At 32.3% G+C, this 14,859-nt stretch overlaps 1 protein-coding gene across 5 annotated transcripts in view; it reads right to left on the bottom strand.

The window, feature by feature from the left end:
* Positions 1 to 3,771: 3,771 nt before the first annotated feature.
* LOC132738697 (uncharacterized transmembrane protein DDB_G0289901-like) overlaps positions 3,772 to 14,859 on the bottom strand; it is a 112,010-nt gene continuing 100,922 nt past the window's right edge. For 4 of the 5 annotated variants that reach the window (XM_060726289.1, XM_060726283.1, XM_060726286.1 and 1 more), the window contains 3 exons: positions 14,717 to 14,844; positions 12,650 to 12,685; positions 3,772 to 10,547 (listed from right to left, as the gene is read on the bottom strand). In XM_060726289.1, the coding sequence (XP_060582272.1) occupies positions 10,410 to 10,547; positions 12,650 to 12,685; positions 14,717 to 14,844 (302 nt within the window). In that variant the 3' untranslated portion in view covers positions 3,772 to 10,409. The remainder of the gene's footprint in view (positions 10,548 to 12,649; positions 12,686 to 14,716; positions 14,845 to 14,859) is intronic. The other variant, XM_060726285.1, reaches the window with a different exon arrangement.

The raw sequence follows: 14,859 nt of genomic DNA, 5'->3' as shown, positions 1-14,859 counted from the left end.
AATGAATCATTTACTTGATTAGGATAATCATTAGGTATTAACTATATTGTGTTGTATTTATTTTATTCATTATTTTATTAATAAATAAATAAGAATAGAATTTATAAGAAAAAATGATTAATTAATGCATTTTTATACCCAAATGTCATATTTTTGTATAATGAAGAAAGTTGTTCAATACACATGTGCATTAAGTTTGCTGTCAGAGATAATTAAGATGTTTATTAATTCATTACTCAAGAATCAATGTGTTGATTAGATTAAAATAGCTGTGAAAAGATGTTGAGGACTAAATATTTTTAGTAATTATTTGGTCTTATATATTGTTTCAAGTGAAAGTCTACATTTCCTTTAATCAATTTTGTATAAAAGTAATTGTGAAATGTGTTTGCATACCAGTTGTTGCTTATTTATTTTCTAGAACATACTTGTTACCATGTTATTTGCTATTTAACAAATAAATAAATAAATATCACTAGACCTTAACATAATTACAGGTGTATATCAATCGCTTTCCAGTTATCTTAATCTCTCACAATGAAGGTGTTGATAGGATTAAAATACCTTAAAAGGGTGTTAAATTTACAAACACTTTTCAGATAAACATAAAATGCACTGAACATCAAACACATTCTTTACATAATCTTCATTAAGAAATGTTAAATATTAGATTAAGTCAAAACTAAATGATAACTTATAAAAATAAAATTGGGGGAGAACTGTCTGCTTATTTCAAATTTGGGAGAGAACCGTCAGAGGAGGAAACGGTTTGGGAGAGAACCGTCAGGGGGAGGAACTGGTAAGGGAGAGAATAGTCTGTCATTCCTATCTGTGTCCGCTGTTTTTTTTGGTCGGAGCCAAAATTTAAAGCATTTGGGATATATCAAGACGGAAAACGTCTGGTCGTCTAGGCTTCTATTGTAAACATAATTTGTGTGGTAGCTTAAGGTCTTCAGCATACCCATTTATACTGTGACAGGACAGGTGCGTATTAAACTCCACATCAGAGAAAAATGTTAAACCAAAGGGCCAAGATGGCCCTGAGTCGCTCACCAGAAACAACAGCTTTTATCCATTGTCAATATTTTCTGATATTTAATTTGAGCCAATCAAATTAATATGAGCAAACTTGATAAAAGACTACCTAATGATGCTACAAAGTTTGGTGATCATCTATCAATTATTTCAGTAGGAAATGATGTTCAAAAGTTTTTCTTTTTTTGGCTTAAGTGGCTCCTAAAAGGGGCCAGTCAAATTAATATGAGCAAATTTGATAGAAGCGCACCTAAGAATGCTACAAAGTTTGGTGATCATTCATCAATTAGTTCTGTAGAAATAGACGTTTAAAGGTATTTCTATTTTTAGCTTTAGCTGCCCCTTAAAGGGGCAAATCACAATAATATGAGCAAACTTGATATCAGAATACCCAAGAATGCTACAGACAAAGTTTGGTGATCATCCATCAATTAGTTCTGTAGAAGAAGACGTTTAAAGGGTCTTCTATTTTTAGCCCTAGAGACCCCTTAAAGGGGCCAATCAAATTAATATGAGCAAACTTGATAAAAAGCTACCTAACAATGCTACAGACAAAGTTTGGTGATCATCCATCAATTAGTTCTGTAAAAATAGACGTTTAAAGGTATTTCTATTTTTTGCTTTAGCTGCCTGTAAAAGGAGCCAATCACAATAATATGAGCAAACTTGATATAAGACTACCCAAGAATGATACAGACAAAGCTTGATGAACATCCATCAATTAGTTCTATAGAAGAAGACGCTTAAAGGTTTTTCTATTTCTAGCTCTAGATACCCCTAAAAGGGGCCAATCAAATTAATATGAGCAAACCTGATAAAAGACTACACAAGAATGCTACAGACAAAGTTTGGTGATCATCCATCAATTAGTTCTGTAGTAGAAGATGTTTAAAGGTTTTTCTATTTCTAGCTCTGTTGACCCCTAAAAGGGGCCAAATGAAATGACATGAGCAAATTCAGGTGCGACTGTCACAAGGATGCTACAGACCAAATTTGAAGTAAATCTGCCCAGTAGTTTCAGAGGAGAAAACGATTGTTGACGCATGACGACGGACGCCGGAGTATCCCCCTTTGATACTAATAGCTCACCCTGAGCCTTCGGCTCTGGTGAGCTAAAAAGTGTCTTACAAAGTTTTGTAAGCTAGAACTAATTGTGTGGCAGGTACTCCAGATTAATATGGATAGATCTTCTTGAGAAAAAGTCCAGTACAAAAGAGTAATACCTTTCATAATTTTAAGTAATTATCATTTTTCTTGCTTAATTTTTGTCTAGACCACAACTAAACAAGAGCCACTGCCAGGCAGGGGCAATGCTCGACTTATTTTACTTTTTCTAAAAGCAAACAAATAAACAGTTTAAACAAATCTTTAAAAAGAAAATAAAAGAAAAGACATCAACTTTTTCGTTCTAATATTAATAGGTCTGTCTAGTAACACTTGTTTTGTCCATGGCAAGTACTAATCCTTTACATACATCATGTGAAAATAAATGACAGTGGATACATCATGTGAAAATAAATGACAGAGTTAAGAAAATATGATCAAAAATCAATCACGGTCCATGTCATTTAAAGGTCAAGACATTTCTAAAAATGTAAATTACTCCACATGTCTGTTTGGTAAAACTCACAAGTGTTGTTTTGTTTACATATGAATCAAATCCATACATAAATAACAAAATTATGACAACTTAACCAAAATTCAATAATTTGACTTTGACAGTCAATGTCATTTTAAGCACAGGGTCAAGCTCAGTTGAATCCATTTATCAATTACCAAGTTACAGTCAATTTCAGCAAAAATCAGTGAAAAATCTTCATTACCCTTCATTGTCAAGATCAAGGTCAAATTGAGTTTGATATACTTGAAGGTCTTATCCTAAAGAATATCATGTTCTAATATAAAGTCAATCCATTCTATATAAAAGTTACATACCATAACTCATTTAAAAGCATCTGAGATATCAACTTGCAACTTTAAGCATGTATGTGAAAATATTTCAATAGAACAATAAATAGTTCCTCCATTATTTATTCATTATTGCCCGATTTTTTCTTGCTTTATTTTTATCCCAGGCTATAGCTCAAAATGTTTTAGAGATATCAGCTTGGAACACTGCATTGACGAACTAAGCTGTGTGCATTTTGAATATTACCCTTTGATTAATGTGCAGATGAGCTATCCTCTTTTCACACTTTTCTCCATTTTGGCAAGGCATTTAGCAGTATGTCACTCATCAGATTCTTGAGTTGTATAAGTGGAGTGCTGCTCTAAAAGTTGAGGAAATCATTGCCTCCCCAGTCCCACCCCTAACTTTCTGCTTGGGTGCCCCTTCATGCATTATTTCAGACACGAGCAGGCACCCGAGTAAAACCAACAACGTTTTGTGAGCTACCAGGATAGCACCCTCACATGGAAGAATCCAAATTTCTTGGCAGGAATCAAAACCAGACTTATAACAGGTAAGTGTGTGAAGCCAACAACCTTAACCATACAGCCATGAAAAATATTAGAAATTATTTACATATTAAATGTGGAGAGTAACATTATTTCAATTATTGCTCCTCTAAACTCTGAGCTATAGGACAAAATCAGCATAAAACACATTGATTGTTTGTCATTCATATTCCGTAATTTTCTACACACATTTCTACTTTTGTTTCACAGAAGTTAAAGGTGTAAGAAAAATAGGAGCAGAATTAAATCTTTTTGGGAAGTATAAAATATGAATTAAAGTTATGAGAAAAATAGGTTTAATGTCAAATATTTATTATATACATATATAAAAATAAAACAACCTTTTGCCATATAATCACTACAATGTAAAAGTACATGTAACTCTAAAGTCAAATAGCTATATCATTATATAATTATGTTTAAATATGAAACCTGTACAATAACTCTCACATGTTAGTTATACACTTAAAACATTAAATTAATGGTCATAGGTCTGACAAAAATCAATGTACTGGAAAATGCCGGCGATATGCACAACTACACTTGGTACTGATCATTTCTGTAAAGTTTGGATGAAATTGCTCCATTAGTTTTGTAGTAGCCAGGACAAGTTTTGTGACTGACGAACAGACCAATGACAGAGAGGTTATCCCTATATGTTGCTGCTACTTTATAGGGAATTCTAAGTATTAACAGTTAACTACTTATTTTTTACTATTTATAACTGGTGTATCAAATAACAAATAGTAGGTCAGTGAGTCCCCTGGGTCAGAGCCAATTTTGACCCGAAGCCTTTAATTTTAACAATCTTGATTTTTTTTTATGGCAACATTTTTTTAGTTATTGTTTTATGTATATAAAGAATACTCGTGACTCCCAGTGCATGGCTTATTTTGACCCTAGGGCCATAATTAGAACAGTTTTTGTAGAGGTCCAGAATGTTTCAAGCCAAATATCTGAGCTTTAATCTTTGAAGCTTCAGATGATAATTTTCCTAAAAGATTTTATCATATCCACATAATGAAAATCTATTAGCCAAATATCTAACCTTTAGCCTTTGTCATTTCAGAGGAAAAGGTTTTTAAAGTTTTCACTATATACTGTTAACAATGTATTTTAGACAAGAAGATTTTTGAAACTTCTTTTCTGACCCTTTTACCTAATTATGCAACAGACCAGAACCATATGAACAACAGACAGACAGTTGGACAGTTTAATAACTAAATGCCCAGGGGGGGGGGGAGGGCATTAAAAATCAAATATAATGGTCAAGGAATTTAGGAAAACTGTTTTAGTTTTAAAATATGCATATATCTCAAACATAATATAACAAATGGGTGTGAGCTATTGAAGATAAAATACTTGAGACATCACAATGAATTAAATCTTCCATGCTTCTGTTTACCTTTAACCTGCTGAATTTCTTAAATTGACTTCTTCAGCTAAATTTTTTAAAACTTTTCATTATCAATTTTTGGGATATCAAGATGAAAATTTAAAGTTAGTAGGCCATGACAGACGGACACGCACGTTGGTCTGGCTCTAAACTTGTTGCATTGACAGTTTCAGTTCCCGCAGGTTAATGGTTAAAAAAGCCAGATTACTGAGTATTATACTACTAAAAATTGCACAATAAAAGACAAATAAGTTCTACTGCAAAGTAATAATTTTTTACATATTTTTTGTGAATATCACTATATTTATATCAATTCATGATTACATGGATGCTTTTAAGTCAGAAGCAAAATCTAATAATATACGGCACTAAGTTTAATTTTGCCCTTCAAAATATTCAGACTAAGTTGAAACTTAAGAATAATGTAATCCTTAACTTACACTAAAATATGCAGATTTAATTTAATAACAACAACAAACAAGAGGGCCATGATGGCCCTAAAGTCGCTCACCTGTATATAGGCCCCCGGAGCGGGGCCAGTTTAAACCCCAGTGCTTTTATTTGAACAAACTTGGTAGACACCCATTAGAAGATGTTTCATGCTAAACATCTAAGGTGTAGCTTGTTGGGTTATTTAAAAGAAGATTTTTTCAAGTTTTTTTTCTTTACAAATATAGTTAAAAACAATGGCACACCTGGGGCAGGGCCAGTTTTGACCCCAGGGCTTTTATTTGAACAATCTTTGTAGACACTTACTAGACAATGTTTCATGCTTAATATCTGAACTCTAGCTATTCAGGTTTTTTCAAAGAAGATTTTTAAGTTTTTGCTATACACATATAAGGAAAATCAATGTCCCCTGGGACTGGGCCAATTTTGACCCCAGGGCTTTTATTTGAACAAACTTTGTAGACACTCACTAGAAGATGCTTCGTGCTTAATATCTAAACTCTAGCTATTTGAGTTTTTTCAAAGAAGATTTTGTAAGTTTTTGTCATACATATATAAGGAAAATGAATGACCCCGGGGCAGGGCTAATTTTGACCCAAGGGCTTTTATTTGAACAAACTTGGTAGACACTCACTAGAAGATGTTTCATGCTTAGTATCTAAACTCTAGCAATTTGTTTTTTTTTTTCAAAAACGATCTTTTAAGTTTTTGTTATAAACATATAAGGAAAATGAATGACCCCTGGGGCGCGGCCAATTTTGACCCCAGGGCTCTTATTTGAACAAACTTGGTAGACATCCATAAGAACATGTTTCATGCTAAATATCTTAGCTCTAGCTCTTTGCATTCTTTAAAAGAATTTTTTTTAAGGTTTTTTTATATGCATATAGGGAAAATCAATAACCCCCTAGGGCGCGGCCAATTTTGACCCCAGGGCTTTTATTTGAACAAACATGGTAGACACCCATTAGAAGATGTTTCATGCTAAATAGCTTAGCTCTAGCTCTTTGGGTTCTTTAAAAGAAGATTTTTTAAGTTTTTACTATATGCATATAGGGAAAATCAATGACCCCCTGGGGCGGGGCAAATTTTGACCCCAGGGCTTTTATTTGAACAAACTTGGTAGACACTCACTAGAAGATATGTCATGCCAAATATCTAAGCTCTAACTCTTTGGGTTTTTTAGAAGAAGATATTTAAAGTTTTTTTAAATGGTTGCCATGGCAACCAGAGTTCTGCATGGAATGGAATTCTTTGAAAAACTTTGTTAAGGTTTCATACAAGGAACATCCCTGTGAAGTTTCATTATGATCGGCCTTATGGTTTCAGAGGAGATGTCGTTTTAAAAGTGTGAACGGACAACGGACGACAGACTACAGACGAAGAGTGATCCTAATAGCTCACCCTGAGCATATGCTCAGGTGAGCTAAAAAAACTGGAATAACATAAAATATAGCACCCTTGCAAATAATATACATTATCATATCGAGTCATATACATGTATGAAGTTTGATTGAAAATTTCGTGAATGATGCACCGAGGCAACACTCGTGTTACCTTACAAAAAGTGTCTGAATCAAATTGTATCTGCTGTGGTCATTCTCAAAAATGATCTTTAACAGTAATGACCTTCTTGTAAATTGTTTGTTCGTTTGTTTCATTTTACGCCTTTTCCCAACAGTATTTCAGTCATATAGGCGGGTAGTTTCCTAACCATCGTTCCTGGAGAGTTACACCAGTACCTTCCTTCGCGCTAAACTACCAAAGCATCTCCCGGGGATTGAACCCACGCCAGAGAGGTAACTGGATTAGAAGTCATCGACTCCAACCCCTCGATCACGGAAGCGGTAAATAATTAGCTGGTTAAAATATCTTAGCAGCAGTACGCGCTTATTGATTTCTTTTGATTTGATTTATCATCAGATAATATTATCAGTTTACTTTCTGTGTTTTGTTCAAGCCATAAATTTTTACAGATTCGGCCTTACTTTTGCGCAATTCCTGTGTTAATGGATATACACAGTGGAATCCTATTGAAAATACTTTTTTCAATTCATGTACTAGTATTGTTAGTCTGAAGTTTAGTTTAAGCAAGTGATACTTCTTACACGACAACAAAACAAAAATAAATGATTAATTACAAATTCCAAACCTTAACCCTATGAATTCTATGATCACTAATTCAGAGAGATATAATACACAAGTCAGATACAAATTGATAGAAATGCATTATAATATATTATTTGTGTTAATGACTTTACTTAACTTTTAATTACTCTATCATATACTATATACAATGTACATATATGATAGACAGACAGCATTGATTCAGCGGCACTCAATAATTTAAAGTATAGAAAAATGTAAGTAAAATACCTTCTTAAACATTTGTTCAATATCAACTAACAACGTAAGCAAAATATAAAGTTTTATATAATAAAAATGCAAAAGAATTTATATCATAGCATAAACTCAACATTTTATTATATGCATATTAAAATCCATGTACATTATTCTTAGGACATAAATGACTGTTAAAGGTATATTGTTATTTTCATAAACTTACATTATGGTCGTTTTGGAAGGATTTTTAGCATAGAAAGTTTATATTATCTAATATACATAAACAGTAAAATAATTTTGTTACCATAATTTTATCATTTTATGGCAGATTCTACAAAAAGTTATCACATAAAATGTTTCTATTTAACACATGTGAATATTGTATGTATATTGAATAAAATGTCCTGTAATGTATTTTTAAATGTATCAAAAAACCTACAGGTATATACTTAGTACTTAAAATATGTATTTAACAAATTTTCAAATAAAGTACCCCAAAACCCTTGATTTTACTTTTAATTAGCTAATAATTTAAAAACAATTCATGTTCTCAAGAATCTCAAGTATGCTTATCATTTCTAACACATAACTTATAATTTAAACTAACAGTTCATGTATTTACAAAAGTCTTTATTCTTTTTTGTCTCTTTTTTAAATATGCTATCTATCAACATTATTTAGTAATCTATCTAAATAAAATTAAACTTAAGAATTTCCTTGAACACATAAAAGACAATGTTCGGTGAGGTACAGAATTGGAAAACCAAAAGGGAATTGATAATAGGTTTCATTGTTTATTTATTAATTCATATCTTAAAAGATTAATGGATAAATCAACCGTGGTTATATAAAATTTGTTATACATGCTACTGATGGGATTTAGAAAGGCAACTTGTCTCTCAAAAGCTACATGTTTACCCTCATCAGGAAAATAACTAATATCATAAATAAATACATAATTGAGCCGCGTCACAACAAAACCAACCTAATGCGTTTGCAACCAGCATGGATCCAGAGCAGCCTGCGCATCCGTGCAGTCTGATCAGGATCCATGGTGTTCGCTTAAAAACCCTATTACAAGTAGAGAAACTGATAGCGATTAGCATGTATCCTGATCAGACTGTGCGGATGCGCAGGCTGGTCTGGATCCATGCTGGTCGCAAACCCATTATGTTGGTTTTGTCATGGCGCGGCTCAAATTTTTTAAGAATTAAATTGAAAATCAACTTTTGTGCAAGATTTGAGTTAAAAGCATTTTGACATTTGAGCCGCGTCACGACAAAACCAACATGATGGGTTTGCGACCAGCATGGATCCAGACCAGCCTGCGCACCCGCACAGTCTGATCAGGATCCATGCTGTTCGCTATCAGTTTCTCTACTTGTTATAGGGTTTTGTAAGCGAACAGCATGGATCCTGATCAGACTGCACGATTGCACAGGCTGGTTTGGATCCATGCTGGTCGCAAACGCATTACGTTGGTTTTGTCATGACGTGGCTCATTTTTTTATTTATTGGGTCATTTTGCACAATAAAATTGATCATTCTGAGGAAAAGGAGTGAGATCTGAAATTTAGCACACAAGTTATAGTAAACAGAAAATAAACCTTATAAATATTGAAAAAATATTTCCTATCCTATTGCATAAAAAAAGGTCAGTTGAGTCCCTCACTACAGCAGGTTAAAGGTGAAATAAATGACTTATAAATATTTGTGATTCTACAGAATACAATATGGAATTAAACAAAGATCATAATTTATCACAGAATGCTAAAAACAATGAAAAAGCTAGATGATTGCATATATGAAACAGCCAATACAATATTTACTTTTAATATTATGCTCCAATGAAAGTATAATGCTTCTACTGTACAGTATAACAATCTAGTAGAAAGAAATGGCACAAAATAATCATTAATCTGCTTATTAAGGGCAGAACAAAGATGACAGACTTTAAACACACTGAACTAACTTTTCTGTACCTATTCACTTTTCATTATTCACCATTTGCGTGTTTTATTCTATAAAATAAATTATCAACATTGAGAATTTTTAAAACAATACTGTCCTTTATATGCTAAAAGTAAAGACTGTTTTCTAAACAATGAATATTAATGAAAGCACGGAATGCAGGAAATTGATCACACTTAAAATAGATTGCATGTAGAGTGATAGCTTGTACAATGTGATAGATTTAATGGTAACCAAAAACATATCTTATCAATCTGTGCAGGCAATATAAACCTAAAAACCATAATTTTAAATTAACTTCATCTGAACATCTTTCTATTTAACTGCACAAGGTATGAAATAACATACTGTCATAAAAACTTTTACTATATAAAATGACATTTTAATGGCAAGTTTAAAAGGAATGTTTAGAAACTTTATATCAATTATCAATTACATTCATATTTGTTTATACATATGCATATCTATTTGTATATTACTACTATTATATAAGAGGTCCCAATTGAAACTTTCCCACAAATTTATACAGAAAACTGGATACTTGAATGTTACTGGTTACATTAAAGCCAATAATACAGGTGCTATTTGTATAAAACCGTATACATATAAAAACCAGGTCAACAAATCTCTTTATGTGATGAATGCTCATATACTGAGAATATTTTACGTCTTCTTGATATAAAACTGTTTGAGAAATGAGATATGATTGTTCAGGATGGATTTCTGTGGAGATTTTTGTTTATTCTGCCAATGGAAGTTAGAAAACACAGTCCTTGCTGTACGCTGATTTCTCGAGTGATGGCATCACATCATCTGTCTTCAACTGCTTGTAATCTTTCGTGTTAGGTCTTCGACCCCCTTTCCCAGACTTACCCTCTATAATAATGGAAAAAATCTGAAAGCAGAAAATTGGAATTAAATAATATAGTAATGTAGATTAAAATAAATGTTAGCATCATTCATTTAGTATATATCATAAATTTTAAAATAAATGAATTAAAATAATTACATTAAATTATTTTAGAAAAAATATATCTGGTGTACTGGTTGGGGACTACCGAAACCGGACAACCATCAAACCCGGACGGCTCCGAAAATGCTTAATTAAAATATTTTTCTTTGTTCATTGGTTGTCGATCTATCAGTCACTTTATAACAACAATAAATGCATGTTTCTTCTATAATTAAGTAATTATATCTATTTCAACGGTAATATTTTAATGTCTATTTCAAGGATGTTGACATTGAAAATTTGGGGGTTTAGAGTGCAATACCTGACCTCAAATACCAGCTATAATCATTTGCACAGTAAACAATAGAATATTCAAAACGTCAGCGTTTGCTGCTGAAATATTTGTTTATCATGTTAAAAATAAAAAAATAAAACACCCTAGCATTTAAATGAATTAAATCACATCATGTACATATCTGTCCGGACAGTAGACAATTAACGTAATTTTGATACCCTCCTTGACGAGCCTCAGATACAGTGTCAATATAATCAGAAATAAACAAATTAGTTTGTTAGTTAGGAGGAGAACATAGCTGTACTGTGTCCAATTTTCAGGTCTCTGGGTTTGAAATTATGAAATCTTTATGAAAAAATGTTCAAAAAGTGTCCGGTTGATGGTCCCTGACCAGTATATATTACATTGAACCCTAGATTTAAGTCAAGGTACATAAATATATTACATTAAATGCTAGATTTAAGCATTGGTACATAAGCATATTACATTGAATGCTGATTTTAGTATTGGTGCATGAATATATTAAATTAACTTATAATGGAAGGTCGAATCTACAAGATTGTCATGAAATTATGGCCCTGGAAAAAAGCCCAGGGGAGAATTTCAACATGTTCATTTTGTCATAATATATAACCAGAATATGTATAATGCTCATAAATGTATTTAAATAACTTATCCTAACATCAATTAACAACAAATACAACAAATTTCATTTGTTTCGAATACAGGAGGATAAGAGTTCAATCTTGAATCTGTACAATGTACAACAGACATGGAAATTGTAAAACATGCACCCCTTGCTTAGTACCCAGAAACAAATGTTTTATGTCTTGTGAAAAACTGGGATAACATATTTTGGTGTTCATAAAGAAAGTTGTAATGCATTCTTCAAAAATGAACCTTATACATGTATATATAAGCTGAAGCTGCCTGACCATCCCAAAGGCTTAAAACAAAAGCATAACGACATGATAAAAAAATAATTCAACAAATGTAAAGTCAATCGAAGTTAATGATTATAAAAATGCAAGCATACATTGTATACATGTATATCAATGCATAATTATTATTACATTTACAGTTAGGTTGTTGTTGTTTTTTTTATTCAGGAAAAATGATTATAGTATTGTTATTGGTGAGGAATTTTTCTTCATCAATAGGATAATAATTGTTTCACTACCCCTTTTTTGCCTACTTATGTGATATTTTCATCATGTAAGCCTACATAATTTTAAGCCATTTTGATTTAAAAGGATGTTACTCACACTGAGTGTGATATATTCTGACTAGAGATGTTTTGCTTTATATCACTGACTAGAGATGTTTTAAAGCAAAAATGATAATATAATTTGAAAAGGAGTCATTTAGAAAGTGTACAACAACAGATTGATGTTTATAACAAACTGATTTAATGATTTTCATTACATTAAGCAGACAGATTTTAGAGAGACAAACATTTCAAAAGATTCTTCTTAACAGTTTTCATACAAGAATAAATACATAACTGATCACAGTCAAAATTTATATATGTCCATCTTTAAGTTTTTATTAAATTTAGTTTTAATTTTAGTAGAAGCTACATTCTTAAATATCTACTACAATTACTAGGATAAAACCCGCAACAAGGCTCGTGAATATGCCAATATTAAAACTACAAAAGCACTGCTAAGAAAAGCAAAGATGAAGAAGATAGAGAATAAAACGATAAGTAAATGTAAAGACAGAAAGAACTTCCAATAAATTAACTTACAATATCCTTGTAATCATGCCGACTTCTTCCCTTAAACTTATTTAAGCACAATAATTATGATTAACTTTATAAACTAACATCCTGTTTAATTGTTCCAAAACAATTTATTTAAACTTATTTTAGCACAATAATTATGTCTAACCTTATAAACTAACATCCTGTTTAATTGTTCCAAAACAATATCAATTAAGTGTATTTTGTATAGCACTGATGCCAATGTGATCATAGCTGCTTTCTTTATCTAGATATAATCCATATCACTATTTCACATAGACCACAATTGTTACATGAAAAAGGTTATGTAGGTGAACATAAATGAAGAAACTAGAACTATCACTAAATGTGATTAATACCCCTGCAAGACTGCTTCGGAAAAGAGGATGTTTTTAGTAACAGAATACCTTGTAAAAGAATTGAAATAGAGTTATGGTTGTGGGCAATTAAAGATAGTTGTGGTTCTTGTATGTTGCATTTCCTTTCAATGTGGTTGGCCATTGATGAAGTTTTATTGAATTACTCTGTAATAAGTCCAGAAAGACAAGGAAATGGAACAAAGGGCAATAACTCTATAAATATTGAAGATTAGTCAAAATAGAGTTATGGTTCATGTGCACTGCACTTCATCTCACTGCCCTTGACCATTGTATGAAGTTTCATTGAATTCCAACCATTAATTTTCAAGTTATGCACTTGACAATAAAAAGTAACAAAGGGCAAAACTTTTAAATGAGTCAAGAAAGAGTTATGGTTTCTATGCACTGCCCTTCCTCTCAATATACTTGACCATTGTATGAAATAGTATTGAATTCCAACTAGTAGTTTTCAAGTTATGCTCTGGACAAGAAAAAAGCAATGGAAAAGTAACAAATGGCAATAACTCTATCATTACTTGGGACAGAGTTATAGTTCTCCTGCACTGCACTTCCCCTATTGTGCTTGATCATTGTATGAAGTTGATTTGAATTCCAACCAGTATGTTTTAAGTTATGCTCCGGACAAGGAAAAGTATCAAAGGGCAATAATTCTGTAATTTGTCAAAATGGAGTTATGGTTCTTGTGTACTGCACTTCCTCTTAATGTGCTTGACAACTGTATGAAGTTGCATTGAATTCCAAACAGTAGTTTTCAAGTTATGCTCCGGACAAGGAAAAGTAACAAAGGGCAATAACTATGTAATTAGCCAAGATTGAGTTATGGTTCTTGTGCATTGCACTTCCTCTCAATGTGCTTGGCCATTGTATGAAGTTATATTGAATTCCAACCATTAATCTTCAAGTTATGCTCTGGACAAAAAAGCAATGGAAAAGTAACAAAGGGCAATAACTCTGTAATTAGTCAAGATTGAGTTATGGTTCTTGTGCACTGCACTTTCCCCTTATTGTGCTTAACCATTGTATGAGGTTGTTTTGAATTCTAACCAGTTCTTTTCAAGTTATGCTGCAGACAAGGAAAAGTAACAAAGGGTAGTAACTCTGTAATCAGTCGAGATGGAGTTATGGTTCTTGTGCATTGCACTTCCTCTCAATGAGCTTGACCATTTTATGAAGTTATATTGAATTCCAACTTTTAGTCTTCAAGTTATGGTCCGGACAAAAGAAAGCAATGGAAAAGCATCAAATGGCAATAACTCTGTAATTACTTTAGATAGAGTTATGGTTCTTATGCACTGCACTTTCCCTTATTGTGCTTGACAATTGTATGAAGTTGTTTTGAATTCCAACAAGAAGTTTTCAATTTATGCTTCGGACAAGGAAAAGTAACAAAGGGCAATAACTCTGTAATTAGTCAAGATGGAGTTATGGTTCTTGTGCACTGCACTTCCTCCTAATGTGCTTGACCATTGTATGAAGTTATATTGAATTCCAACCATTAGTCTTCAAGTTATGCTCTGGACAAAGACAATGCAACGGACCGCTGGACAGACCGACCACTGGGTGACTCATATAACCCCCCCCCCCCAAACTTCTTTTCGGGGGTATAATAATATAACAGTTCAACAACAAATCAACTAAACATATGAATAGGAGTAGTTTATAAATAAGACAGATACTGAGAGAATATACTCACCTTTTGTTTATTATAGAATACAATATAGCCAGCAATAGAGAGTACAATAAAGACAAGGAAATATGCCATGAAGTGACCTCCTGAACTCTCATCGTCATAAACGGCTTGACCCATACTCACTACCTCCTCTGTAAATATATAAT

The sequence above is a fragment of the Ruditapes philippinarum genome, unplaced genomic scaffold (genome assembly GCF_026571515.1).
Source record: "Ruditapes philippinarum isolate M1 unplaced genomic scaffold, ASM2657151v2 ctg2617_1_1_1_1, whole genome shotgun sequence".
NCBI classification, from domain to species: domain Eukaryota; kingdom Metazoa; phylum Mollusca; class Bivalvia; order Venerida; family Veneridae; genus Ruditapes; species Ruditapes philippinarum.
Note: the sequence above shows the minus strand (reverse complement) of the source record. Positions and strands in the feature narration are given on the sequence as shown.